At 37.3% G+C, this 27,962-nt stretch overlaps 1 protein-coding gene across 8 annotated transcripts in view; it reads right to left on the reverse strand.

Moving 5' to 3' along the window:
• PATJ (PATJ crumbs cell polarity complex component) overlaps positions 1-27,962 on the reverse strand; it is a 353,127-nt gene that overhangs the window by 180,051 nt on the left and 145,114 nt on the right. For all 8 annotated transcript variants that reach the window (XM_035018405.1, XM_035018407.1, XM_035018410.1 and 5 more), the window contains 2 exons: positions 26,333-26,410; positions 14,740-14,839 (listed from right to left, as the gene is read on the reverse strand). In XM_035018405.1, the coding sequence (XP_034874296.1) occupies positions 14,740-14,839; positions 26,333-26,410 (178 nt within the window). The remainder of the gene's footprint in view (positions 1-14,739; positions 14,840-26,332; positions 26,411-27,962) is intronic.

A 27,962-nucleotide genomic window follows, 5' to 3' on the forward strand; every position in this document is an offset into this window, starting at 1 on the left:
GTAAAGATCTGGTTTAAGCAGTCAAGTCTTCAAGTTAGCTTTTTTTTGGGGGGGGGGGCGCGGGTGGAAATTATGAAAAAAGAAATTGAAGCTTCAGAGAAATCACTAGAAAAATGGTTGTGGGTTCTTAAACTTTTTTTTAAATGCCTCATTGCATCCCTTTCTGCTTCCCACCCCCAGCACACCAGAATAGAATCGTAACCAATTGCAATTACTTCATTATCTATCAATTACTACAGTGTTCTCTAACCTTTGTAAAACGTAGAATACAAAGTCATCTGCCTGATCACCTGTCATACGGATGAGTAATATTAAAGTCAAGAACACCTGAATATAATTTAAAGGGTTCTCAAAAGATTTTAAACAATATAATTTTTTATTTATAGTTACAATAAATACATCCAAATTCTATCAAAGGCTGGAACTTTGGGAGTTTCCAGTATAAAAAAAATCAACTAAACTAGAAAGCAACATTCACCAATCTCCAATTATAGGACCAGAATAAGAATTCTACTTAATTTACTTAATTATAAAGATAAAGCGTTCAGAAAAGGATGATTATAGGAAATGAGAAAAAGAATTTACATAAAACTAAAAAATTAAAACGCAGCCTTTATTTCTTAATCTTTCCTATTTTGCACTGTCAAAAACAAGAAACGAAAAAAAGGACAGAGCAAATAAATCCATATATCTAGTAAAATGAACATAGAAATATTGCTAGAAGCCACTAATGAATGCTGTTTGCTTATTTGAGGTGAGCATTCTTAACATTCCTTAAATCCTTGATGATAATTGCTGTTGATTGTAGTGACATCTGTTGGCAAGGTAGAGATCAACTAGAGACCACAATGATACAAAAAACCAAAAATTTAAACCAAAAAAACTACTAGTTGCTCAATAAATCTTTGTTGATCATGACTCTGCTTCGTGTTAAAAACTGACTTGGCCCACACAGGATGGCACGGGAAGGGAAAGCTTAAATACGGCCCTGAACATCAAAGGAGACTGAGACTCCATTCTTGACCTCAAAGTAACTAATTCTGTGACTTTGGGCAAATTAATCACTTTCGGGGGTGGGGGTGTCTTAGGATTCTTGTAAAATTACTCAGACCACAGCAGTTTTAAGGTTCTCAAATCCCAGTACTATCAAGGAAGATAATAAGATACTATTATTCCCTTCTTCAAAGTAATGTGCTATTGGATTGCCTTCTTCCTTTAACACAGACCTTTTTATAATAAGTTTTAACTATCCTTTACAAATGTGATTCTTTAAAGAAATTTTTATTTAGATATAATTGATATATAACATTATATTAGTTTTAGGTGTACAGCATGATGATTGCTATTTGTATATATTGCAAAATGATCACCACAGTAAGTCAACATCTATCACCATACATTGTTGCAAAATTGTGATGAAAAATCTTATGCTCTACTCTTAGCAACTTTCAAATATACAGTACAATACATTAGCAATAGTCCCCGTGCTGTACATTACATCCTCAAGATTTTATACCTGGAAGTTTGTGCTTTTAAATTTTTAACCTCCTTCACCTACAAATGTGATTCTTCAATTTAAAATTATGGCTAACTTCAAAATAATTTTAACAGGCTTTATTTAATATAATTCACATATTAAATTCACCTGCTGCAAGCATATTATTTCAATGATTTTCAGTTTGCTTACAGATGTGTGCAACTATCACCACAATCCAGCTTTCGAGCATTTCCACCACCTCAGAACATTCCATCAAACCCAATCCCAACTCCAAATCTAAGCAACCAATGACCTGTTTTTTATGTATATCCTATATAAATGGAATCATATAGTAGCTAGTCTTTTGCACTGGGCTGCCTTTACTTAGCATCATGGCATATATAAGTATTTTGCTTTTTTATTGCTAAGTAGTATTCCACTGTATGGATATACGTTATGTTTATCTACCAGCTGATGGACATTTGGCTAATCCTGCTTTGAACTATTATGAATGATGCTGCAATGAACATTCATGCAGGAATCTTTGTATGGACATAGGTTTTCATTTCTCTTAGATACATACCTAGAAGTAGAATTGTTAGATTATGTGGTAAACTTACATCTAACTTTTTTTTTTGAGAGAGAGCCAAGCACATGAGCATGCATGCGTGCACACATGCGCTGTGGGGGGAGTGGAGCAGGGGGAGAGGGAGAGAGAGAATCTTAAGCAGGCTCCACGCCCAGCCTGGAGCCAGACGTGGGGCTCAATCTTACGGCCCTGAGATCATGACCTAAGCTGAAATCAAGAGTCGGATGCTTAACCAACCGAGCCACCCAGGCACCCCATGTTTAACTTTTTAAGAAATGACCCAACTGTTTTCCAAAATGGTTGTACCATTTTACATTCCCAGCAGAAGTGTGTGAGGGTTCTGGTTTTGTGCCCATCTTTTTTATTAAAATCATTCTTGTGAGGGACACGTGGGTGGCTCAGTCGGTTAAGTGTCTGTCTCTGGCTCAGGTCATGATCTCAGGGTCCTGGGATTGAGTCCCGCTTCGGGCTCCTTGCTCAGTAGGGAGCCTGCTTCTCACTCTCCCTCTGCTGTTCCCTCTGCCTGTGCTCTCTCTCTCTCTCTCTGACAAATAAATAAAATCTTTAAAAATAAAATAATTCTTGTGACTGTGTAGTGGTTTTAATTTGCATTTCCCTAATAATAATGTTGAGCATTTTTATGCGCTTATTAGGCATTTATATATCTTCTTCAGTGAAATGTTCAGTTTTGTGTTTTTAAAAAATGGGGTTGTTTTCTTATTGAACTGTAAGACAAGATGCTTTTTTTCTTCCATATTTTGTTATACAAAATTTAAGTGGATTAAATAAATTTGAAAGTAGAAGATTTTCCTCAAAACTCCCCTCTCAAAGTAGTTGGTGTACGTGCTTTTGTACTTTTATCAATTAAAAAATACTAAGGATTCTATAAAATTCAGCTTTGGCTATAAAATCTGACTAAACTCTGCTATTCAGCGCTGGCTTCTGGAAGGCTAAAAGATCTGAAAGATACTCGGACAGCATTCAGGTCCTTCTGCATCCATGCAAGATCAGTAATCCTGGGACAGCATGGATTAACAAAAGAAAGTAACTGTGTATTAATGGCAATAACTCAAACAAGGTTGATGTTTTGATTTACTGTTAATGCCTAGGTTAGAATTCTTGATGTAACTTAGAGTGAAAAATTTCTTTATGTGCTTCATATGTTGAAATCCTTTCAGTTAATTGAAGTACAAAATGCTCATTACTGTAAGAGTAACATACTATAAATAACTAAAGATGAGGGTGAAAGCTGCTACCATTTTGTATGAAAAATTAAAAAATTTTTTAAAAGGTTAAGTAGGAAAATATATTAACAGTTAATGTGAATTTTAAGAGAATTAACTCTCTAAAGAACATCGTGACCTTTGTGAATCAACAAATTCATAAATATTTAAATACTACAAGGCAGAATAAGGGAGATTAAGTCATGTCATAAACTTTGTAGGGCTGTTTGGCAAACTAGCACTCATATTAAAGTAATCTTTAAAAGCTATATTTTTAATTTTTATTTATTTTATTTTATTTTAAGGATTTTATTTACTTATTTGAGAGAGAGAGAATGAGAGACAGAGAGCATGAGAGGGGGGAGGGTCAGAGGGAGAAGCAGACTCCCCGCTGAGCAGGGAGCCCGATGCGGGACTCGATCCAGGGACTCCAGGATCATGACCTGAGCCGAAGGCAGTCGCTTAACCAACTGAGACACCCAGGCACCCTATATTTTTAATTTTTAAATTCCATTTGGACCATGAATTTTTCTCAAAAACTTCTCCTGTGTATATTTCCTACATCGGGAGGAATGAAGTAAAACATCAACCCTGCAATGGTAAATTCCATTGGAAGAAAATAATCACAAAATCATATACCAATGCTTCTAGGATAATTCCACCTTTGGTCCAAAGAAAATATAAAAAAAAAGAAAGAGAAAAATACTCCAGAAAAAGGAAGTATTCCAAAATGCCTTTCTCGTCCAGTGATCCCAACTGGAAGTGGGAGCGTAGTGGTTTCACGGCACAAAATGGTGATCAGGGAGCAGCCTAGCTGTACAGAGTTGTTAATGAAGTATTGATCCTACCCAATAATGTTAAACTTAAAACACGTGTAAACATGTAAAAAATTAGGGCGCCTGGGTGGCTCAGTTGGTTAAGCGACGGCCTTCGGCTCAGGTCATGATCCTGGAGTCCTGGGATCGAGTCCCACATCGGGCTCCCTGCTCAGCGGGGAGTCTGCTTCTCCCTCTGACCCTCCTCCTCTCATGCTCTCTGTCTCCCATTCTCGCTCGCAAATAAATAAATAAAATCTTAAAAAAAAAAAAAACATGTAGAAAATTAAGCTATAGTAAGTTTTACTAAAATTTCAATATATACATATGCCAGAAATTTCGTTCATTTTTTTTTTTTTTTTTTAAGTAGGCTCCACACCCAGTGTGGAGCCCAACATGGGGCTTGAACTCATGACCCTGAGATCAAGAGTCCGACGCTGAACCGACTAAGCCACTTGAGGGCCTGCAGAAATTTCATTCTGTAGTGACAATATTCAGCAAACACTGAAGAATGTTGTATTACTATTGATGAGACCGAAGAGTAGTAGCTAACATTTCTGGAATACTTTGCACATGTCACTTCCTATACAAGGATTTTATATATATTATCTCTTCCAGGCTCTCATAGCAACTCAGTGAAAGCAGTACTATTTAGTATCTCCATCTTACAAATGAGGACTCCAAATGGAAAGGATGCAGCCTGTTTCAAGTCAGATGGCTACTAGGTGACTTAATCAAGGTGTTATTATGTATTATTTACATATAATATATACTGCTATAATTGCTGTTAGTGAAAAAAGCAGAACACATTTTTGTAGGTATATACACATATACATACACATATATTCACATGGGCAATGAATATTCCCTAGGCTATTTCACTGGAAATTGAATTATTCAGTCAAAGAACATGCACATTTAAATTTTTTATACATGCTGCCAAATGGGTCTCCAAAAAGAGGTGCATGAATTCATATTCCTGCCAACAGTATGTAAGTACTCCTATTTCCTACAACCTCTCCAAAAATGAGCAATATTAATTTTTTAAATCCTAAGTAATGTGGTAGGCAAAAAAATGATTAACTTACATATCTCTCATTATTAGTGAGGTGGAAAAGACTTTTTGTATTTGTTGCCCAAATCTATTTCTTCTGTTACATACTGTCTGATCTTTGCTTGTTTTTCTATTGATGTACATGTCTTTTTCTTCTGACATGTATGTTTATGTATACATATTTTTTTATTATCCCCCACTTTCATACTCTATTTTTTATACACGGATAAACTATTTCTACATCAGGATATAAATTTTGTGGGAGAATACCTAAGAACATTTTGAATATTTATTGGTAATGATACTGTTTAAAGATATATTTATTGTTATAATTGTTTTCAATTTTTATGTAAGTAAACTTATAATTATTTTCCTTTATAGTGTTAGTATAATAATATGAAAGGCCTTTCTTTGTGCCAAGATTACATTTTTAAAAATCTTTATAGACTTTTTATAGTATTTGTATGGTTTCAGTTTTTAGAAGCAAACAATATTCAAAATTAATTTCTAATTTTGATGAGAAATGGAGATCTCTACATTTTCCCCCTAATTATTACATATATCTCATCATTTATTGAATAATCCTATTTCTGCTATTTCAAAAAAGATTTTTATGTTCTAAATTCTTAACACCTGGGTTTATTTCTAGACCATTTTTATTTGCAAATACTAAATGGATTTAATAACTGCAGTTTTTTTTTTTTTTTTAAGATTTTATTTATTTACTTACTGGAGAGGGAGAGAAACAGAACAAGCAGGGGGAGAGAGAGTGAGAAAGAGAGGGAGAAACAGGGTCCTTACTGAGCAGGGAGCCTGATGCAGGGCTCCATTCTAGGACCTCAGGAACATGACCTGAACCAAAGGCAGCTGCTTAACTGACTGAGCCACCCAGGCGCCCCTAATTACTGCAGTTGGAAACACTGTTTCTAATCAGAAGGGCTATTGGTACTCTGGGCAGGGTAACTCTTCATTGTATGGGACTGTTCCATGTAACACAGTGATCTTGGCAACACAACTAATAAATGACAGCAGAATCCTCCAACCATTTAGACCAGGGGACGCCTGGCAATGTATGGAGATCATCACAACTGGGGTGGGAGAGAGTGTGTTAATGGCATCTAGTGGACAGAGCCCAGGGATCTGTCAAACATTCTACAATGAAAGGAACAGCCTCCTTCCTCCACCCAACAAAGAATTATCTGGTCAAAATTCCAATAGTGCCAAGGTTGAGAAAAGCCGATTGAGATAACCAAAACATTCCCACTCGTTTCTATAAGCTCCAGGTTCAGTTTGAAAACCACCAGTTTAGAATATATTCAAATACGAGGAGAGAATTTTCAAACTGTCTAGCATTTCATTTCCAAATCAATTTTCAATCACAGGCTATATATATTTAGGATTTGGACTCAAATTATCTTAAACTTACAGACTAATTTAAAAATAATTGAAATCTTTAATATACTTACTCTTCCAATCAGGAAAATAACATGTCTATATTTCTCCCCCGAATCTTCTTTAATAAAGTTCCACAGTTTTCTTTAAAAATAAGCTATAGCGGTTGTCAACCTATGGTCCATGAATTTTTTTTTTTTTTAAGATTATTTTAATTTAGACAGAGAAAGCGAGAGCACAAGCAGGGGGAACAGTAGAGGGAGAGGGAGAAGCAGGCTCCCTGCCAAGCAGGGAGCCCGATGTGGGGCTCGATCCCAGGACCCTGGGATCATGACCTGAGCCAAAGGCAGATGCCTAACCATCTGAGCCACCCAGGTGCCCCTGGTCCATGAATTCTTAAATGAACTTCAGGACTTCCACTAAATAGGCAAAACGATGCCTATTTAAAATGAGGTGTGTGTGTGTAGGTGAGTGGGTGTGAGTGTACATGCGTGTGAGGGTGCATGCACGGGTAACAATGGTTTTGTGTATCTATATACATTTTTCGGGGGGGGATAGGTTTAGAGCTTTCATCACAGTTGTCAAAGAGTAAATGTCAAAAAGTTATTATGGATTACTGCCATGAGTTTTATATTTCTAATTGTATTATTCCTAGGTATTTTCTAGTTTGCCCGTTATCACTATTACATTTTTTTCAGTAATAATACAGATTAGACAATATTTTTATGTGTGCAATTCATATATAGCCTTATTTAATATTGCCAAATTTTGGGGGGGGTTGAATTTTTGAGATTGACTACAACACCATCTGTGAATAATCGTTCTCTAATTTTTTTCTTTTTGGAGAGGGGCAGAGGAGGTGAGCTCAATGCACTGCTAGATTCTTGAGGAGAGTAGAGCTAGCAAGCATCCTTGTCTTCTTCCAAATTTAGACGCAGGTTCTATTTATGGTAAGAAGAAGAGGGGTGTGGGGCGGGTTCCCCACCCCACTCCATGGAAATACATGTGAATTATCTATTAAGTCTTTTTAAAAATTAGAATATGTATGTATGTATATTTTAGGTATGACTATAAAGAATTTCTGAATAAATATGGTGAAGTGGACTGACTGCTAATGAGTAGGACTTTTTTTGGGGGGGTGATGAAAATGTTCTAACTGTTCTAAAATTGATAGTAGTGATGGTTGAACAATTCTGTAAATAAAAGCCACTGAGCTGCATACTTTAAGTAGATGAATTATATAGTAATGTGGATTGTATCTCAATAAAACTGTAATTTTCTAAAAAAGCAACGCCTCTAAGAAATATTGTGACTCCGAATAATTTGCTAATATATCACATTTCAGGGAGTCTTAGCTAATATCCAATCTTTGAAAAAATGAAATAAAATAAAAAAACACGAAGATGCAAGGTGTTAGTGATCTAATTTTTATTTGTATGGTGCAATTCACAGGATAATTTTATTATGCTTCAGAGCTTAAATATATACTTTTTACCAAATATTATGTATGACATAAAATTTGGTGGGATATGGAAGGCATCTGAGCAAAAGGGTGAATAATTAAACCAGGTCCTTTTTGAGAGAAAAAAAAATTAAGGTGGAAAAACAAAACACCAAAGGAGAGTACGCCAGTCTAAAATTAAAGTATTAAAAAAAAGGCTTTAAGAGGCCTTCAGCCTATGGTTCATTCACATCTTTGCTATACCACTTAAAAGCTAAGTGTCAAAGAAGTCAATTATATTCTGAGTTTCCAGAACCTAATATGCATCAAGAGACATGTCTATTGTAGGATTCTCACTGCTTCTTTATGATCACTCTCTTAGAGGTTACAAAAAGTCATTCCAAAACCTTCTGCTCCCTGATGTTTAAAAATGTAGTTGAAAGAATGAATACCAACAGGTTTGAAAGACGGGGTGAAGCAAAAGCATTTACTGTCTGGGATCAAAAGTGAACAAAGCAGGACTTTTTAGAGAGAATGGCTTCTCTCCCTGGGGATCGATACTTTTATATAAGGTGAGGGGTGATATATTGGGGGAGAGAAGGCAAGCTGTTCTGGACAGAAGGCTCTGAAACTAGGTGGATGGTACAGCTCAGTAGAAAGGGTCTATCTGAAGCCCCACAAGCACACGTGGATTTTCATCACACTCCCGCCATCACTATGCAAGTCACATACCCTCCATCAGTAATTTGTCCCAAATACTGGATTTCTGTAATGTGCCAGGCCAAAACAAAGAGGATTACTAGACTCATGGAACGTGAAGGGAAAGACAGATATTAAACTAATAATCACATAAATAATCACATTTTGTTAAGTGATATAAAAAAAAAACCATACAAGAATATTTATTAGAATAAGGAGTGAGGGAAGGTTTTCCGAAGAAGGTGAGATTAAGCTGAAATCAGCAGAAAAGGTAAGATCTCCTTTCAAAGACTCTTTTGTAAATCAAATGAGAAAGCATTTAAAGACTTGGGGAAAATGTAGGACACATAGTAGGTACTCAGTAAATTGTGATTACAACTATATAGTTACTGAAACTGTGGCAATAAAAATGCAAAGGAAGCTACCAGTGTGGGAGAGATTGCGAAGATTAATCTAGGAAGAGAGATAATAAACATATGTGAAGTTTTAGTCTGGGATAAGGACTTTATGAAAAATTAAGAATATAAGGAAAAGGTCAGCCTTCAGGAAAAAACACGTTGTGTTTTTCGCAAAAGATTTAAAGTGCTAGTGGAAAAAAGACATGGTATTTTTTTTTTTTTTTTTTAAAGGTTTTGTTTATTTGAGAGAGAGAGAGACAGAGCACGAGCTGGGGAGAGGAGAAGCAGACGCCCCACGGAGCAGGGAGCCTGACACAGGGCTCGATCCCAGGGTCCCGGGATCATGACCTGAGCCGAAGGCAGCAGCTTAACTAAGCCACCCAGGTGCACCCCCTCTTTTTTAAGATTTATTTATTTCAGAGAGTATGGTGAGGGTCCGAGGGAGAGGGAGAGGGGAAGCAGACTCCCCAATGAGCTCAGGGCCAGGACACGGGGCTCAATCTCACCCTGAGATCATAACCTGAGCTGAAATCAAGAGTTGACACTTGGGCGCCTGGGTGGCTCAGTCGTTAAGCGACTGCCTTCGGCTCAGGTCATGATCCCAGGGTCCTGGGATCGAGTCTCGCATCGGGCTCCCTGCTTGGCAGGAAGCCTGCTTCTCCCTCTCCCACTCCCCCTGCTTGTGTTCCTGCTCTCGCTATCTCTCTCTGTGTCAAATAAATAAAATCTTTAAAAAAAAAAAAAAAAAGAGTTGACACTTAACCAACTGCACCACCCAGGCACCCCAACAGCCAACTGAAAACAGGTCAGGATACCAGAGAGAAGTTATGGCTAAAAATGAAGATTTTAAAGTCACCATGTGATAGTGAACTGAGTGATACTTCATGCCGTCAGTGACCCTGAACCTTTGAGAAGACCTTTAAATTTAGGTATTAAAGACTATTACCATAAAGTTAAGTCTGGGAAGTTCTGTACCATTGGTAACCTCCCTTTGACAAATCCTGCAGGACCTATAATGGCAGTTTTTCGACAGCTAAAAATGTATGTAGATATTGTTTCTTAATTCTTGTTTCATAATTATTAAAATTTAAGCATTTTTCATTCAATTGACAGACAAACTTCCTATAATTAGACACCAGAATGTCATGAATTATGTCCAACTATGCAAGATAAGGGATCTATGACGTAAATACCTATCATGTACCAAACTTTCTATATGAGTTGTAACATTTAATTCTCTTTTTTAAAATATTATTTATTTGAAAGAGAGTACACGAGAGAGAGCAAGGGCAAGGGGGGAGTGGGGAGGGGCAGAGGGAGAGGGAGAAGCAGATGCCCTGCTGAATAGGGAGCCCGATGTGGGACTCGATCCCAGGATCCCGGGACCACGACCCGAGCTGAAGTAGATGCCTAACAGACTGAGACACCCAGGCGCCCCAACATTTAATTCTCATAACAATCTCCACAATCGTTATTTTTATCAAGTATTCTTTTTCTTCTTATCGGTTTTATGTTACTAGTTCAGTGGTTGCTTCCATGATTCTGACCTCAACCTCTCAGTATCATTCCACATCTGGCCACTGACATTCAGTGACAAAACCCTTCTTGCAACACGTTCTTCTCTTAAACAGCCTGACTCTACAATCTCCCGGAAATGTTCTTATGCTAGGACGCTCCTCTGCTGGTTCACGAGGCCCATGCTGGGTTTGCTTTCTGTCGCTGTCTACACATCTCTCCTAAGCAAACTCACCAGCTCCCATTAAATGCCAGCTTGGTTTTCTGAATATGGTCCCTGGATGAGAAGTATCGGCATCAGCTGGGAAATTATTAGAAAAGGAAATTATTGGGTCCTCCTAGATGAGAAGAATCAGAAATTGAGAATGGGCCCAGCAACTAGTGCTTTTACAAGCTCTGTAGGTTCCTTTGATGCACTCTGAAGTTTGGAAACCAGAGCTATAGATTAGTGTTTTTCATATTGCAGGTTGCGACTTGGTAGTCAAGAAATAAACTGAGCTGCAAACAGCATTTTAAAAAATGAAACAGAATAAAAAAAATAAAGTTTTTCATATGTTATAAAAGTAAGTAATATTTTGTGAAACCTTTGTTTCGATTATAAATGCACTAAGTGTGTGTGTACACATCTATACTTGATTGTAAAGATTTTATTTATTTATTTGACAGAGAGAGAGTGAGCGAGAGAGGGAACACAAGCAGGGGGAGTGGGAGAGGGAGAAGCAGGCTTCCTGCTGAGCAGGGAGCCCAATGCGGGGTCGATCCCAGGATCCTGGGATCATAACCTGAGCCGAAGGCAGACGCTTAATGACTGAGCTACCCAGATGTCCCTATACTTGACTGTTAAGTAAAATATAGGTTACTATGGATCACAATCTGAAAAAAAAAAAAAAAAAATCTGATCTATAGGACTATATAAGCCAGCTCTTTGATTCCTTCTTGTCACTTTGGTCTTATCTTGGCCTTTCTTTCCCATTCTACTTAATGTTGACTCCTCCAAAGCATTTATTCTCACACTATGTTGAATATTTTATTTAGACTATTTATCAATATTTTAACTATCTTATTGTTTATAATCTTTCTCTCCCACTAGAATATAAGCTAATAGGAAGAGAGATCTTATTCCCCACTATGTTCCCAATACCTAGAACAATGTCTGCCCACCTATAATATCCACTCAATAAACATTTTATGGCAGGATGAAGTTTATGACTAAGTAACTTAGCAAAGCTCACCTAAGTTAAATTATTTTTTAAAGATTTTATTCATTTATTCATGAGAGACAGAAAGAGAGAGGCAGAAGGAGAAGCAGGCTCCCCACTGAGCAGGGAGCCCAATGCAGGTCTCAATCCCAGGACCCCAGGATCACGACCTGAGCCGAAGGCAGACACTTAACTGCCTGAGCCATCCAGGTGCCCCAGATTTTAACTATACTTTAAAATCCTATGTGTCTCATGTCTGTGATCTCTCTAATGCAATCACCACTTCCTGGTGGTCCTAAGGCTTGGATTCCAGCCATCCACTTCACAGTCCTGGACCATACTTAGTTTGGGACAATAAGAATCTGGTAAGACAGTGAACCAATCTACTCTTAGTTTTAGATAGAGGAACAGAGTAGTCATTTCATGAGATTAAAAAGCCATGGGATCCATTTCACAAAGAAATATAAGAAAGCTAGAGGCTTTAGGCTCACCTACATTTTAAATGTGAACTATCTAACACCCCATACAGTTCAAACTCTTCTGCAGAAAGATGAACAGTGAATTCAATGGGAAGGGAAAAGTATGCTGAGAAGGAAAAAATTAGAGAGCAAAACAAATGGGAAGTCATATTCACAGCCCAAATATATTTGCTGGAGAATCTGTGAAATGTTATGGCTATAAGATGATTTAGTAATTAGAAGTCTTTTTCTGCATGCAGTGCAAATCGGTGCCTTCCTGAACCCCACTAATGCTGTGAATTTGTTTGTGCACATGTGTGAACACATATATACATGACTGGAACTTGGGGGAGGGTGCGCTCTTCTATCTTAAGGCCTCAAAGTGATATTCACTAGATAACCCCAAGCACTTTGTACCTACTTCTGCCATAGTAAATGAGACTTAAGTTAACGGGAAGTATAGAAGAAGAGTACAGGCTCTGGAGTCAGAGAGTCTGGGTTTAAATCACATTTCTACTACTTACCGGCTATGTAACTTTGAACATATTCCTTAATTTTTCTGAGCCTCAGTTTATTTGTATAATTAGAGATCTCACAGGTTAGTATATCGATTGGGTTAATAATACATAAAGGCCCGGCACATCGATACCAGAGTGCTTACTAGATATCACAATCCTTATACCAAACTCTTCAAATCCTTTTCTCCTCAGATTCTAACAACCCTATGAGGAAGATTATTACAAGACTTCCCTTCCCCTATTACAGATGAGCAAGTGTGAGCCATGAAGGGGTTAACTTGTCCATGAATTCACAACTAAATAGAACTAGGATTAGAACATAGTCTTAGTCACATGCCTAAGCCAGATTTCCTAACAACTATGCAGATATGGGCATTCTAGCATCCCAGAAATTATGAATAACCAATGAGATATCTCCACTCAGCTGCAGCTGTCCTGATACCTGTATCAGAACAAGGGCTTGTGTTACATGTGCGCACACACCTATCAATCATCTCCATCATGTGTAACTCTCCAAAAGAGGTGGAGAAACAAAGCACTGCAGCACATTGATCAAATTTTGTTCCCTTCTAGGTTAGTGACCCCAACAAGAAAAAAGGAGCTATGTTTTAATTCTTTCATAACAGATTTACTTAACACTGTTGGGAAAAAAGCAGTCGGCTTTCAACAGAGATCTGTTGAATTAATGAAGAAATAATGCACCAGAAAGGGCTGTATAAAATCAAAGTGCAAATCAATTTTTTATAAAGCCAACTAAATAATTATAAACATTATCTATTTATATTCAAATTTATATACATACTACTGTATTTAGAAAAGTATCAAGTTGGGGTGCCTGGGTGGCTCAGTTGGTTAAGCGACTGCCTTCGGCTCAGGTCATGATCCTGGAGTCCCGGGATCGAGTCCCGCATTGGGCTCCCTGTTTGGCAGGAAGTCTGCTTCTCCCTCTGACCCTCCTCCCTCTCATGCTCTCTGCATCTCATTCTCTCTCTCTCAAATAAATAAATAAAATCTTCAAAAAAAAAAAAGTATCAAGTTATAAAAATCAACATAATTATTAGTAAGAGCTATAATACTTGTTGAAATTTTACTATATGGCAGGCTAAAGGCTTTATCACCTTGTTTTAATCTTTACCACACACCTCTGAAGGAAGAACCATGATTTTTATAGAAGAGAGTATGCTGAAGGTCATAATTTTAACTCCTTCGATATCTATATCAAACTTTTTCTAAATTGTGGAAGGAACAAGATTATTTTTAAAAGAACATTTACATATTTCACAAACCATAAAATCCACCCATTTAAATATATAATCCTGGGGTTTTACTATATTCACTATCACCACAATCTAATTTTAGGGTATTTTTCATCCTCCCCCAAAAAATTCCATGTACAACAGCAATCGGATCTAACTATATATACTTTACATGCATAAAAGAGATGCAAATTCTTTTAAATAAAGCCTCCATTAAATATATGTATGAATGTATATTTGATACAGTTAATGCAAAGAAAATCATGAAAGGAACTGTAAAGGAGAAAATATGACTCGGGTCTTTTCTAATTTTGTATTAGCAACATCACCAATGGTTTGAATAGAGCAAGTAATCAAGAGCTGACATCCACATCCAACTCAGATTACTGTGGGTCAAACTGAGAGTTAAAGGACTTCTTAGCATTTTCACATTCACATCCAAATATTAAGATTAGGAGGAAATGTAGATAAAATAGTGTATAACCCACTGCCTTTGATATTCACTCCAATACTATATTAGTGTTAAGGAGGAAAGTTTAGGAAAATAAAGTCATAAAAGGAGATATAACATTTTCCTTTTCAGCATGATATGCTTATGCACATTTTTCCAAGAACCCACAGCATTGCATTTGATAATTGACAATACTCCTGAAAGCACAATTAAATGAACTCCGCATTCACTTCAAAAAATGAAAAGGAACTCACTGTTGGTAAATGCATATTCCTCTTCATTTTCGTCACTGTCCTCAGACGGAGCTTTATAAGGAGGTGGCAGTTTCACTGGAGGTGGAGCTGTTCCTTGTCTCTGAAAATGCAAAATTTGAGAGAAGGTTAATTGCCTTTGCACAATCCTCTTCCTCAATGACAAACAGGTTAAAAAAATAATCTGGAAATATTTTGACTGAATCCAACTTCAGTCATATAACAAGGACTGTAAAACAATTTGTTTTCTTATATTTATGTTATTATGTAAGTGACTGTGATGTAAGCACACCACTACAGAAAACAGGAATTCAAAAGCACAGCATTTAAGACTGTTGACCTACCCAGAAGAATGCATTCCTTTCCCCAGTGAGAAAGCCAATTATGTATATTTTATTTACAGTTACCAACCAAATAATCCAAATGAAAAACATTTCAAAATCCACTGTATTTTTACATTTATTTAAACTGTTCATCAAATTGTAGAAGGTACAGATTTCATTCTTTAAAAAATAGCTGAAATGAAATGCTAAGGTTTTCTAACTGAAAAAATATTCATCTGTAATTTATAGTCAACACACATTTTAATGTTTTAAAAAAGAAAGAAATCTTTATGATGAATACTTTTTGTATTTCGGTGTAAGTATTCTCTAAATTTACACACCACATGATACAGCACATAAATATTTGGTTCGGACTTAATTAAAGCAAAACAAAACTCAATGATCAGATTACCTTCACAGAATGCAGACATTTTCTTGAACGCTGGGAAAAATAAAACATGCTAAAGTTTATGGAGGTCCAAGCTGCTAAAAAGAATAGGAGCTGATATACGCAAGCACTCCACAGATACCAAAATAACTGGACTAAGATTTTGTTTTGCTACAGGGTTTCAGTAGAGTACATTCAATTATGATTTACATGACAAAACCACTAATGGCAGGATACACCCCAGTAAATGGACAATGACTGGTCCATTACAGAAAGCAGGCATGTAATAAATTCCTCCAAAGCAGAAAACACTCTCTGCGATCCATAAACAAAAACACACACCCAAATTTATTTAACATAATGTCTAACCAAAGCAGCACTTCATCTATATGTAGAAAATTCAAAAATCAGTAAAATGCAGGAGTGATGAAGAAAGAGAAGATGCCAAATACAAAATGCCTATTAAGCAACAAAAGAATACAGAAATGTGATCATGCTGTATCTTTATTCTTCCTTGGAAAACCTTAGAAGTGAGTTAAATGAAGAGTAAAAAAGACAAATGGATTCCTTTCAGTAAACCTTTTCCTCAGAACCACATCATTCTAGGTCAAAATTAATAGTTGGAACAAGGACAGCCAGCTTTTAATATTGAGAGAGAATTCTCTTTGACAGTGTTTTAAAAACATATTTCAGAGGAAACTGTTTACACCACTGATTTATTAAAATTAAATTCTCCAACACTGTGGAAAAGAATATAGAATAAGCATGTCTTGGTGACCCTAAAGTTTGAATGTGGGTTGCCATATACCCGGGGCATCTTTCTACTGTACATGAGGGAAGGTTATAGGCAGGACCTGGCTCTCTCTGTGGCAATGAAGGCTGGAGCAAGGTACATACAAGGAGGCCAGGTGAATGTAATCTCCATGAGGGCAGAGAACAATAGTGTCGTATCCTCACTCTGAGAACAGTGTCCAGTACGAAGCAGGCCTCCCTTAACTATATGCTGAATGAGTAAATAACTGGTTGTCAGTCATGCCAATTAGGTCTTCTAACATATTACCTTCTAGAAAAATGACAATGATGGAAAAGGTTCTTGTCCAATAGCAGTGCATATTAATTTTGTCTGGTAGAGATGCAAATTATTTTAGTCCTGTAGAAAGGATAACTCCAAAGGTTATGGTTTTATTTCCCTGTAAGACGTTAACCAGTTTTGTATCTAAATTTGAATCTAACTTATGTATTCTTTCTTTCTTTCTTTCTTTCTTTCTCTCTCTCTCTCTCGCTCGCTCTCGCTCTCTCTTTCTTTGACACAGAGGGAGAGCGCACAAGGAAGGGAAGGGCAGGCAGGGGGAGGGAGAAGCAGGCTCCCCGCTGAGCAGGGAGCCCCCTATGTGGGGCTTGATCTGAGGACTCTGGGATCATGACCTGAGCTGAAGGCGGATGTCTAACCGACTAAGCCACCCAGGCACCCCTGCATTCTTTCTTTGAACAATTAATAAATACTTCACTGTCTCCAGTTCTCTCTGAACCAGGCTAACCATCTTGTTGGTTCCCTCGTTAATGAGTTAAGTAAATAAATGTACATTTTGCATAATTTTATAGGTCACATTTTTATTTCTTAAATTATATTTTGTCAGTTATGGAAGTCTGTTCAAGTAGACTCACCTTCAAGAACCAGTTAAACAGTTACGCCTGAAATATGCAATTCATGAACTGCATAAGCCCATATACATGATTTTTTGGCACCCACGGTAAATCCCCAGTGGCAACAGAACTTTGTCTTTTTGACTCTGTTTCTCTTATTTCCAACCCTATGATTTTGTTTCTGATACTAAGCCAAGTTTGGCTCTGATTTGCACTTGGGCTATAAGTTATTTCCCATTAGTAGCAGCAATAAATGGAGTTTGGTGTTACGGTCTAACAATTTAGTGGTATTTGAGGGTCTATTATATATTGGTTCTACAGGGATCTATTCTCTATAGGGTGAGAGACAACAGCAAAGGTTGTTAGTCTTTGTTTGCCTGTTGGTAAGTTTTTGTATACTAACAGGTCTTGAGTCCAATGGAAATAATAGCTTTTCGACATACAGACCAGGGGGCTTGTGTACTTCTCAGTTTACATGTGTCTTATGGCTGAAGCTGCAGGATAGGAGCTGAAAGTGCTCTGTGTAGCTGAAAGTGAGGAAAGCCCTTATGTCTCACTGTGAGAAATATTTTCCTACCTTCAGAGGATGCTAATAAATTAGAAAAAAAATCTTTCTGATCGGTTTGAAGAGACTAATAAGCATTGTTAAATCTAATATTCCCAGAGTTTTTCAGAAAATAGTAAAACTAAACTCACATTACCTTAGATGTGACAGCCTTTTAATTAAAAACCAAAATCCATTTTTACAAAAACCAGTAACTCAGAAGCATTTTAATGTGACAATCCAGATTCACAATATCAAAGTGATTTGGTGATTTAAATTTAGAAACAGTTCTACTTTCTTCCTGATATCCTTGATCTTACTGATGTGGTGTATAAAGCAAAAATATGTAAGACTGTAAAAACATTTACAACAATGTTGCATGATCCCCACATGTCTACATACTATGTATGTATACAGATATATTTACATATTGCAGAGTATTGTCAGGTAGTTCTAAGACCTAACACAATGTGGAATATCATGAGAGAACACTATCATCTGTTGTGGCTCTGATGATTTCGGTGGCTCTGCGTCTGGCTAAGCGTCTGCCTTCAGTTCATGTCATGGTCCCGGGGTCCTGGGATCAAACTCCGCATTGGGCTCCCTGCTTGGCAGTAAGCCTGCTTCTCCCTCTTCCACTCCCCCTGCTTGTGTTCCCTCTCTCGCTGTCTCTGTCAAATAAATAAATAAAATCTTAAAAAAAAAAAAAAAAGAATAATCAAAGAGCACATCCTGTAACATTCTAAGTGCCACCAGGAAGATCACAAGAAATGATTTTGATCTTTGCAAAAACCTTCATGATGTTCTCCTTAGCCCCAGGCTAAGCATGTCCAGATTTCTCACTTGAAATAGATGCACGTCTTCACACACCTTACGGAGGAATAATTTAAATATAATAAAATGTACTCCATTTAAGTACTTACTTGGAATAGATACATTTTTATAAGTTTAACATGACTGTATTTTTAGGGACTATTATGTTTGGTGGGAGACGACACTTTCATTTGGGTAGTACATAAAAAGAAAAGAGAACTAACAGTAGGAGACTACTTCTCTGTGAACGAACATCTCCCACTTGTGTTCGTGTCCGTGACTCCTTTAAGACAAAGAATATATGATGTAAACCTGAAGAAAATTTTAGAAGGAAAATACCAAAGAGTTACGAGGATATAGTTAATATTAGTATGTCTATGACTCCTGATGGCCTGTCTTTTCACACTCTGTGATGAGAAACAGCACAGACAATAGTGAACTGAAACAAAACAAGAAAAAAACTAGGAATTTATTCAAGACCTGTTTATGTATTTTTTGGTGTTTTTTGGGGGGGGGGGTAACTTAGTTTCTTAGTCACACTCTCTTTTTTTAAAATGTGAATGATCTCAAGCCAAAATTTAGATTTCTAGCCTACACCTGTCCTAGTAATTGGCTTCAGGTACTTTTTTTTTTTAAGATTTATTTATTTATGAGGGGGGAGTGGGGGGGGAGGGGGGTAGAGGGAGAGGGAGAGAGAGACTCTTAAGCTGACTTGTAGCTGAGCATGGAGCCCCCTGATATCATGACCTGAGCCGAAATCAAGAGTCAGGCACTTAACTGTGCCACCCAAGTGTCCCATTTCAGGTGTTTTTTATCGTGTCTTTTTTGATTGTCTAGGTAATTCTAGAGAACATGCACTGCTTTTGTATTAAGGAGGAAATAATGCATGAAAGGAATTACTTCTAATGATACTTTTTAAAGAGATAATATAATTAGTAATCATCTGACCTCCCAACTTTGGGAAGGTCCCCCTGTCTGCATCCTGCGCATGCTTCTATCATCATAATTATACTTCTATTTATTTCACTACGTGTCACATTCACTGGTGCACCTCTTGGAGTAAAGATGCTTCATCATTCCAGAAGGTAGTATAGTGCTTGGCATGTAAACTGTGATTTCAGAGAAGAGACACAGTAAAGTACATCCTGTAACCACTGAAAACAATTAAGTACAATCTTGTAACCACTGAAACATCATCCTGTAATAGAGACACAGACACTGGTATGACTTCTCTCATTGCAATGTTAACTCAGTGGTTATTCTCTATACCAAAGAATTCAGCTGGACCGACTTTCGTGACTTTTGGTTATTACCGAGCTCTTACTGCATTTTTAAAATTTGAATGCAAATATCCTTGCTTTGTATTGAGATTCAATTTGGTTTAATGGAACAGGCCAAAATTGGTAAGAACCATATATTTATCTTTTTCCTTCCTGGGATCTTAAGTGGAATTATCCTGAATCAACTAAATTACCTTATTCCCTAAAGTAATTAAATTAGTCACCAGTTTATTCATTTGGGTGTGGTTATTACCTATGTCCCTACAGACTAATCCCTTGTCTACTTCCTTTATGACGTTATATCCCCAGACTGCTGCAGTCTTAACTGCCACACTATATATAGGATTCCAATAGACATTTGATGAATGCTCAGATCTTTGAATCAAGATATGAACTGACAAGGGGCGCCTGGGTGGCCCAGTCCTTAAGCGTCTGCCTTCGGCTCAGGTCATGATCCCGGGGTCCTGGGATCGAGCCCCATATCGGGCTCCCTGCTCGGCAGGAAGCCTGCTTCTCCCTCTTCCACTCCCCCTGCTTGTGTTCCCTCTCTTGCTCTCTGTCAAATAAATAAATAAAATCTTTAAAAAAAAAAAGATATGAACTGACAAAATTCCAGCAAGAGGATAGACTAATTATTCTGAGAAATCCATCTGAACCACAAAAAGATAACAGATAAACTTTAAAAAATGTGCTTTTATAACATGTGACTGAAGCCAGAAACCACCATAAATCCCAAATTGTAAGGTAAAATGGGGCACAGGAAGGCGGCATTTGCCCAGAGGGTATGTGCCATTCCTGGTGACCTAAAGCCAGAGGTGTTTTGTTTTGTTTTGACCTTTACTCACTCAGCCAGTATATACTGTGTGTCTATGAGGTGCTGGGCAGTGTTCTGGGCAACGGAGACAGAGTAATGATGAGACAGATGAGCTCCCTGTCTTCATGGGGCTTCGTTTCCAGCCCCTCTCAGATGCCACATTTTGTGGGTCTTCATGTCTTATCCCCAAATTGCTTTAAGGTAGTAGTCACCGAATTCTCCATTGTTTGCCTTGCTCCACTAGAATGGAAGCTCCAGGAGGACAGGGAATTTTTGTCTATGAAAACTTCATTGTTATGTACTGACATGAAAAAATACACACATTTTAAAGTGTACAATGTGAATTCATCACCATAATCAGGATGATGAATATAATCATCAGTCCCAAAAGTTTCTCCGTGCCTCTTTTTAATCCCTCCTCCTTCCTGCCCCTTTCCCTGGTCCTCCATTCTCTTGAACTACTAATCTCCTTTTTGTCAGCATTGGTTTTATTTTTCTAGACATTTAATCCCTGTAAATAAAGGCTGTTGCCTTGCAAAGGCTGAGAAAGATTTCTGCAAGTAATGACCTGGATCATGTACATAACTAGTATTTCTACAAGCCATAACCATGGTCTTCCGGAATCTACATATTATCTGTGTCTACTAGTGATTGCCAAAAACAACTACACAATCCTGAACACACAGCATATGCTACTGCTAATCTGATTATAATCTATGTGATTAAAATCTCAATTCAAAGAAGGTGGCCAACCAAGCTAAAATACAACCCTATAATTTGGTAAGGAATCTAATGTTATTTTTTCTTATCCTTTTTAAGAACCCTTCCCCCCAAATCCTCAAGTAACCTTGATTGAGCCCTGTGTACATGTCCACAAAGTTTTCCCAAGTGTTCAATTCAGTTATAGTTTTTTTTTTCCTTTAACAGGGTGAAACCTACAATGGATGAAGTTTAAAAAAAACAACAAATCAAACAAACCAAAATCCTGACCACAGAAGATAGTAAGGTTATTTCCTGGCGTTAGCCTTAGCTTGAGGTGGAAAAAAAGAAAAAATGTATTCCCTCAGAATTCCTTACAAGCTCAGACCCTCTCAGGTTGGAGACCTGATTTCATTCTATGTGTGGCTCAAAAATTTCCAAGCTAAAAACCAGGCAAACACAAAAATAAAGTTGGCAAAGATTCAGTGATACTAGATGAAATAGGTGTTTGGGCATTACTAAATAATGTCACATATGAATAAAGATAGTTTAATAAAACTTGTAGACACCTAATAAATTAACTTGAAAAAGTATAAAATAAAGACTGAAAAACCACATGAAAAAGACTAATTTTACTATCAAAATGGGAGATTGTTAGATTACAATGCCCTCCCCCACAAAAAAACACCATTAAGTATGTAGAGTATCTGAATAACTTAATTAATTTGCTCTAGTGACTTTGTATATAAACCTATATCCAATAACTATCATGTTAGGAGTGCCTGGCTGGCTCAGTCGGTGTGACTCCTGATCTTGGGGTTGTGAGTTCGAGCCCCATGTTGGGTGTAGAGATTACTTAAAAATAAAATTTTTAAAAAGAAAAACTACTGTGCTATTCTTTTAAATCACAGATATACATTTATAATAACTGAGAATGTGATAGGCCATAAGAAGTCTCACCTAATGTAAAAGAATGTTACATAAATCACAATCTCTGATTATAATGGAAATACATTAGAAAATAGTAAGTTTTTAAAACCATTCACGTGGAAATTTAAAAATACATTTCTAAATAAATTTGGGTAAAAAGAAATTGTGGGGACTAAAAAAAGAACAGTACTGAATAATAGATATTCAACTTAAAATCTTGGGACATAAAGAGTGACTCAGAAGGAAATGTATGGTCTTAAAAAATTAATAAACTCTACAACTATCTAAAGATTACGGCAGGGTGGGGGTGGGGTGAGTAGAAGAAGAAAACCAAACAAAGTAAGGCAATATAAAGATGAGAACAAAAGGATGCCTGGGTGACTCAGTTGGTTAAATGTCCGCCTTCGGCTCAAGTCACGATCCCAGGGTTCTGGGATCAAGTCCTGCATCAGGCTCCTTGCTCTGCAGGGAGTCTGCTTCTCTCTCCTCTTCTCCCTCTGTGTGTGTGCTCTCTCTCTCTAGTTCTCACTGTTTCTCAAATAAATAAATAAAATATTAAAAAAAGAAAAAAAAGAACTATGGATAGAGCATGGATAATTCAAGCTAATAAACAACTTTGGGGCACCTGGGTGGCTCAGTCGGTTAAGCCTCTTGCCTTCAGCTTAGATCATGATTTCCGGGTCCTAGGACCGCGCCCCCTGTCAGGCTCTCTGCTCAGCGAGGAGCCTGCTTCTCCCTGTCCCTCTGCCTCTGCCTGCCACTCCCCCTGCTTGTGCTCTCTGTCAAATAAATAAATGAAATCTAAAAAAAAAAAAAGATAAACTTTATACCAACAAATGTAAAAAATTAAGTGATATCAATATTCCTAGAAAAGAATCAATAACCATAACTGACATGACTCCAGGTGAAATAGAAAAATCTGAATTATTCCATAATTATTAAAGAACCAATAAGCATTTTAGATTTTTCCCACATAGAAAACCCAGGCCCAAAATGGCTTCACAGGCTAGTGTGACCAAAGACTTAAGGAATGAATAATTACCACTTTACACAAATGCTCAGAGAACAAAAAAAGAAGAAATACACCTACTATTCATTTTAGCAGTCTCATATATTCAAAAGCAGATAGAATAGCACTTAAATGGGAAATTCCAGGCCAATTTCATTCATAGCCACAGATGCAAAAATTCTAAAGGAAATAATGCCAGCAATGGGGGGGGGGGGGATATGATCAAATTATGTTTAATCCAAGAATTCAAGATTGGTCTGAGATTATGAAATCTATTACTATAATTTACCACATTAAGGGATTCAAGGAGAAAAAAATGTATACATACACAATTATTTCAGTGAATGGATAATATATCTGATAAAATTCAATGCCAATGCCATTCATGATAAAAAATTCTTAGCAAAGGGGCACCTGGGTGGCTCAGTCGTTACGTGTCTGCTTTCTGCTCAGGTCAGGATCCCAGGGTCCTGGGATCGAGCCCTGCATCAGGCTCCCTGCTCCACGGGAAGCCTGCTTCTCCCTCTCCCACTCCCCCTGCTTGTGTTCCCTCTCTCGCTCTGTTTCTCTCTGTCAAATAAATAAAATCTTAAAAAAAAAAATTCTTAGCAAAATAAGAATGAAAGGGGTAATTCCTTAACTTGAAGGATTATCTACAAACATTTACAGCACACATCATATTCAATGGTGAAGTATTAAAAGCAATTTCTTAAGGGCGCCTGGGTGGCTCAGTCGTTAAGCGTCTGCCTTCAGCTCAGGTCATGATCCCAGGTTCCTGGAATCGAGTCCCACATCGGGCTCCCTCCTCGGCAGGAAGCCTGCTTCTCCCTCTCCCACTCCCCCTGCTTGTGTTCCCTCTCTCGCTGTGTCTCTCTCTGTCAAATAAATAAATAAAATCTTTAAAAAAAAAAAAAAAGGCAATTTCTTAAATATCAGGAGGAAAACCAACAAAAATGTTAGCTATTATTACTTCTTTATTAAACAGTGGTTTTAGTAAATATAAAAAGATTGGAAAAAAGGGGAGAAGAAAAATGCCTTTATCCAGAGTGATTACTATTACATGGACAGAAAATCCAGAAATAAAATTCTACATAGTATTAGAATTTGAGATCCATATTCTTATTAAAATTATATACATTTATAGAGGACATAATGACCCTAGAAGCCTCTACATATAGTATTTAAAATATTTAGTAAGTTTATCTTTAGGTGGTGGGATTATGAGTGATTTTATTTGTTTCAGTCTTTCAGTGTTTCCAGTGTTCTGCATTGGACTATTTTATTTTATAAAAGAATAATGGGGGGCACCTGGGTGGCTCAGATGGTTAAGCATCTACCTTTGGCTCAGGTCATGATCCCAGGGTCCTGGGATCCAGCCCTACATCGGGCTTCCTGCTCTGTGGGAAGTCTCCTTCCCCCCCTCCTTCCTGCTCATGCTCTAATTTCTGTCTCTCTCAAATATATAATTTTTAAAAAGATAAAAAAAAAAAAAGAATAATGGAATAATGTTACAAGATGTCAAATAAATACATAAAAAAAGCAATTTTATGTCTACATACTAGCAACAAACAGAAAATGCAACTTAAAATACTTAAAAGCAGGGGCGCCTGGGTGGCTCAGTTGGTTGAGCGACTGCCTTCGGCTCAGGTCATGATCCTGGAGTCCCGGGATCGAGTCCCGCATCGGGCTCCCTGCTTGGCAGGGAGTCTGCTTCTCCCTCTGACCCTCCTCCCTCTCATGCTCTCTGTCTCTCATTCTCTCTCTCTCTCAAATAAATAAATAAAATCTTTTAAAAAATAATAATAATAAATAATAAAATAAAATAAAATACTTAAAAGCAATACAAAATGTAAGAGTATCTAGGAATAAAAAAAAAAAGAGTATCTAGGAATAAACCAAAGATTTACAATACCTTTCTCAAGAAAATCATAAAATTGAAAAAAAAAAAAAGAATTTAATATATAGACAGATATACCATGTAAATGATTAAAAAGGTTGGATATCATAAAGATATAATTTCTTTACAAATTAATCTACAGATATGATACAATTCCCATCAAAATCATCAAAGAGATTTTTTTGTGGAATTTGACAAGCTAGTCTTAAAATTCATAGGGAAAAGAAAAAGGATACAAATAGGTAAGACACCTCTAAAGAAGAAGAAATATGTAAAGGAAATTGCTCTACTAGAAAACAACATTTATTATCATTAGGCTTTAAGAACTGAGCTAGTATAGCATTTGTGCTGGGATAGACATGGGGAACGAAGAGAACGTTCCGAAGCGGACCCCTCCTGATAGCCTGAGCTAGTATGAGTTGCACTACAAGTCAGGAGGTAAAGGCAGACCGATTTTAAACAGTAGGATAGTTCTCTTTATTTTTTTTAAAGATTTTTTTATTTATTCATTTGAGACACAGAGATACAGAGAGAGAGAGAGAGAGGGAGAGGGAGAGAGCATGAGCAGGGAGAGAGGCAGAGGGAGAGGGAGAAGCAGGCTCCCCACTGAGCAGGAAGCCCGATGCGGGGCTCGATCCCAGGACGCTGGGATCGTGACCTGAGCCGAAGGCAGACACTTAACCATCTGAGCCACCCAGGCGCCCCTAGGATAGTTCTCTTTATGAGGAAAAAATAAAAATTCATCCCTACCTAACAGCATATCCTAAAATAAATTTTAGATCGACTTAACTGCTAGAATAGAGGTAGAAGAACAGAAATGGATGACTAATTTTGATTGATGGTAAGGAATGTTTTCTCAGTAGAGATAACTTTGAGCTCCTCCTTGGAGGATAAAAGGAGGAGCAATGTGGGAAATGGATTTCCAGGCTGAGAGAACAGCAAGATCAACGTCCCATAAGTTCCCAAGAGTAAGAGGCATTTTCTGGGAATGGACAGACAACTAGCCCAACTGAACAGGAAAGACAGACAATGACGACGAGGGATGATTGGTGCTTTATCACATTTTTGCACCTATGTTTCACTGTGTTTCTGGCCTTCATCCTGGCCAGAACCAGTTATATTCATAGGAAGGAAACATTATAACACAGTCCTTCTAGCCTGATTACTAGTCAAAACACCATTCTCATTAACTGCAGCTCAGATAGGCAAAAAGACACTAAAAACATTTTTTAAAGGCTTGAGAGGTTCAAGTTACCTTTTCTTTTTTTTCTTCAGTGTTTTGGTCCTGGTTATTGGTGATTTTGTTAGCCTTGTTAGGCACACTAGGAATGACCTATGACCACAAAAAAAAGGGGGGGGGGAGAAGGAATAAAACATTTAAATGTCACAATCATTACATTTCTTAATTTTTAAAGTTAAAATCTTACTTAAGTCTCTAACTTCATCTAAAAAGTAAAGACATGAGAAGTATAATTCAAAGCAAACAATACAGTCTGAAAAATATTACAAGCTAGATGACTCAAAATATTGTGTGTGTGTAACATCAAAGAACAATAAACTCACAATATGTGTAGATCCAGAAAGTGAAAATGATAAAAAAAATCACAATACTGATTATCATCCCAACATCTCATTTTGCAAAATAGTTTTAGGGGTGACCTACATAAACCTCTCCCTAGAACACAGGATGCATCATTTGATAGTTTTACCTTATTCATCATTGTACCCCAATTCAAGTATATTATCTAGTACACCGTGCACACTCAATAAATACTTCACTATTACTGTTAGCATGAAGATAAATTACAAATCTATTTACATCCCTGGATAAAAGCTCAATGAGAGCTGGAATTTAGTGATTTATCACTATACATAGTGCTCAGAAAGAACCTATTACATAGCTGCACTCAATAAATGTTTATACATGAACAAAATAGTTCCATTTCATAGAAATACTTTTAATTCTCAATGGTGCCAACAGCATAGTTTACTTTTTGACTCATTTCTTTTTACAAAACAATCTATGAAACATCTTGGGAAAATATAAAATTTTTAGTGATTTTTTTTTTTTAAAGATTTTATTTATTTATTTGAGAGAGAGAATGAGAGACAGAGAGCACAAGAGGGAAGAGGGTCAGAGGGAGAAGCAGACCCCCTGCTGAGCGGGGAGCCCAATGTGGGACTCGATCCTGGGACTCCAGGATCATGACCTGAGCCGAAGGCAGTCGCTTAACCAACTGAGCCACCCAGGCGCCCCTAGTGATCTTTTTTAAGCCTCCTCAAATAGCTAACACAAATAATCTTGGCATAGAATCTGATGACAGACATGAAGGTTAAGAAAAAAATCTCCTTTCCCAGAAATGTAAAGAAACTGCCTGCCTAGGGGTAATTTAAAAAACAAAACAAAACAGGGATGCCTGGGTGGCTCAGTCGGTTAAGCGTCTGCTTTTGGCTCAGGTCATGATCCCAGGATCCTGGGATCGAGTCCCGCATCGGGCTCCTTGCTCAGCGAGGAGTCTGCTTCTCCCTCTGCCTGCCACTCCTGCTGCTTGTGCTTTCTCTCTCTCTCTCTAATAAATAAATAAAATCTTTGAAACAAAACAAAACAGCAAAAAACACCTCTCTCTAAATGCAATTTAAGATTAAATTTTCTTCACCTTTAATATAGAGTCTAAAGAAATAAACTGATTTTGGAATAAATGAGAAAGTCTCAGGAATGTTTCATTTCAATAAAAATAAAAAACAACAAAGGCACCTGGATGGCTCAGTTGGTAGAGCACATGACTCTTCATCTCAGGGTCATGAGTTCAAGCCCCACATTGGGCATGGAGCCTCCTTATAGATAGATAGATAGATAGATAGATAGATAGATAGATAGATAGATA

The sequence above is a fragment of the Mirounga leonina genome, unplaced genomic scaffold (genome assembly GCF_011800145.1).
Source record: "Mirounga leonina isolate KUSES-001 unplaced genomic scaffold, KU_Mleo_1.0 Mir_173, whole genome shotgun sequence".
Lineage (NCBI taxonomy): Eukaryota > Metazoa > Chordata > Mammalia > Carnivora > Phocidae > Mirounga > Mirounga leonina.